The 2,045-nt window shown below is 70.3% G+C and overlaps 1 protein-coding gene across 2 annotated transcripts in view; it reads right to left on the reverse strand.

The window, feature by feature from the left end:
• The window catches only part of kcnk13a (potassium channel, subfamily K, member 13a), a 51,332-nt gene extending 50,433 nt beyond the window's left edge, over nt 1-899 (reverse strand). For both annotated transcript variants that reach the window (XM_059648965.1, XM_059648964.1), the window contains exon 1: nt 539-899. In XM_059648965.1, coding sequence (XP_059504948.1) covers nt 539-872 — 334 coding nt within the window. In that variant the 5' untranslated portion in view covers nt 873-899. The remainder of the gene's footprint in view (nt 1-538) is intronic.
• Nucleotides 900-2,045: the final 1,146 nt, after the last annotated feature.

The following is a 2,045-nucleotide window of genomic DNA, read 5'->3' on the forward strand; positions in this document are numbered from 1 at the left end:
GGTGGGGGGAGGGGGTGTGGTGGGGATTGTGCTGGGGGAAGAAGGGTGTGGGGGTGAGAGGGGTGTGAGGGGAGCGGGTGAGGGGGTGTGGTTGTGGAGGGGGGGGTGTGGTTGTGGAGGGGGGGTGGAGGGGGGGTGGAGGGGGGTGTGGTTGTGGAGGGGGGGTGGGGTGAGGGTGGGGTGAGGGTGGGGAGGGGGGGTGGGGTGAGGGTGGGGGAGGGGGGGTGGGGTGAGGGTGGGGGGGGTGGGGTGAGGGTGGGGGGGTGGGGTGAGGGTGGGGGGGGGGGGTGGGGTGAGGGTGGGGGAGGGGGGGTGGGGTGAGGGTGGGATGGGGGATGGGGGTGGGGATGGGGGATGGGGGGTGGGGATGGGGGATGGGGGGTTGGGGTGGGGATGGGGGGGTGGGGTGAGTGTGGGGAGGGCGGTGAGGAGGTGAGGGTGGGGGTGGTTGTGGGATGTGGTTGGGAGAGGGACAGTGGGGAAGATGTAATCTCACCCCCCCCCCCCAATGTAGCCCGCGGGGAAGCCCCCTCCTTACCGATTGTAGAGACCACGGTGCCCACGAAGTAGAAGGAGCCGGTGAAGTCCCAGCGGGGCCGGGTCTCATCCACACGGACCCCGGCCACATGAGCCTTTTCATAGTCCCGCAGGAAGCGGCTGAGCTCGGCGCCGCTGATGTTGTAGCGGCGGCTGAAGTTGCCTTTGGTCTGCAGCCAGCGGCGCTGCGCCTCCCGCTCCTTCGGCTGCTCGATGGCCGAGAACACCGCCGCCCCGCACACCAGGTAGACGGCGAGCAGCGCCGCCAGCAGCGCCAGGCGCCCGTTCTCCTCATTCAGGGGGCAACAGCCGTGCCGGGAGCACCGGCCAGCCATCTCCGACAGGGGGCACTGCAGGCAGGGGGCGGGGAGTTGGGGGGTTCAGGGGGAGATGGGGTGTTGGAGGAGACGGGGGGGTGCGAGGAACAGGGAGAGACGGGGGTTGGGGTGGCGGGGGGAGACGGGGGTTGGGGTGGCGGGGGATCGGAGGGAGACGGGGTGTTCGGGGGAGATGGAGTGTTCAGAGGGAGATGGGGGGGTCAGGGAGAGACGGGGGGGTCAGGGAGAGACGCGGGGGTCAGGGAGAGACGGGGGGGTGGGGGGGTCAGGGAGAGACGGGGGGGTGGGGGGTCAGGGAGAGACGGGGGGGTCAGGGAGAGACGCGGGGGTCAGGGAGAGACGGGGGGGTGGGGGGTCAGGGAGAGACGGGGGGGTGGGGGGTCAGGGAGAGACGCGGGGGTCAGGGAGAGACGGGGGGGTCAGGGAGAGACGGGGGGGTCAGGGAGAGACGCGGGGGTCAGGGAGAGACGGGGGGGTCAGGGAGAGACGCGGGGGTCAGGGAGAGACGGGGGGGTGGGGGTCAGGGAGAGACGGGGGGGTCAGGGAGAGACGCGGGGGTCAGGGAGAGACGGGGGGGTGGGGGGTCAGGGAGAGACGGGGGGGTCGGGGGTCAGGGAGAGACGGGGGGGTCGGGGGTCAGGGAGAGACGGGGTGGTTGGTTGATAAGGAGAGACGGGGCGTGGGGGGTACGGGGGTCGGGGATTTGGGGGGACAGGGAGAGACGGGGGGTGTGGGACGGGGTAACGAGGAACGGGGGGCGAAGAGGGCAGTGACGGGGAGAGAATGAGGGGTATAGAGAGGGGGCAGAGATGGTGGAGATGAAAGAGAGACGGGGGCAACTGGGAGGGGGAACTGGGAGGAGGAGAGGGCGAGACAGCGAGTGGGGGTGTGTGGAAATACGGGGAGGAGACCAGGGGCTGGGGAGGTAGAGGGAAGAGAGCTGATGGACAAGGAGGGCTGGGGGCCGGGAGTCTAGAGGAGGCTGGGCTGGAGGGTGGGGGAAGAGGAGGGAGAGGGTGAGGCTGAGGTAGGGGGTAGGGGAAAGGCCAGAGGCTCAAGGAGAGGGTGGGGATATGGGTGGGAGGAGAAGCGGGAGGTTGGGGAGGGAGAGGGAGAGGCTTGGAGGGGGTGGGGCAGAGAGGGGACAGGGAGTGGGAAGCAAGGTTCAAG

This window comes from Stegostoma tigrinum, chromosome 10 (assembly GCF_030684315.1).
Source record: "Stegostoma tigrinum isolate sSteTig4 chromosome 10, sSteTig4.hap1, whole genome shotgun sequence".
NCBI lineage: Eukaryota > Metazoa > Chordata > Chondrichthyes > Orectolobiformes > Stegostomatidae > Stegostoma > Stegostoma tigrinum.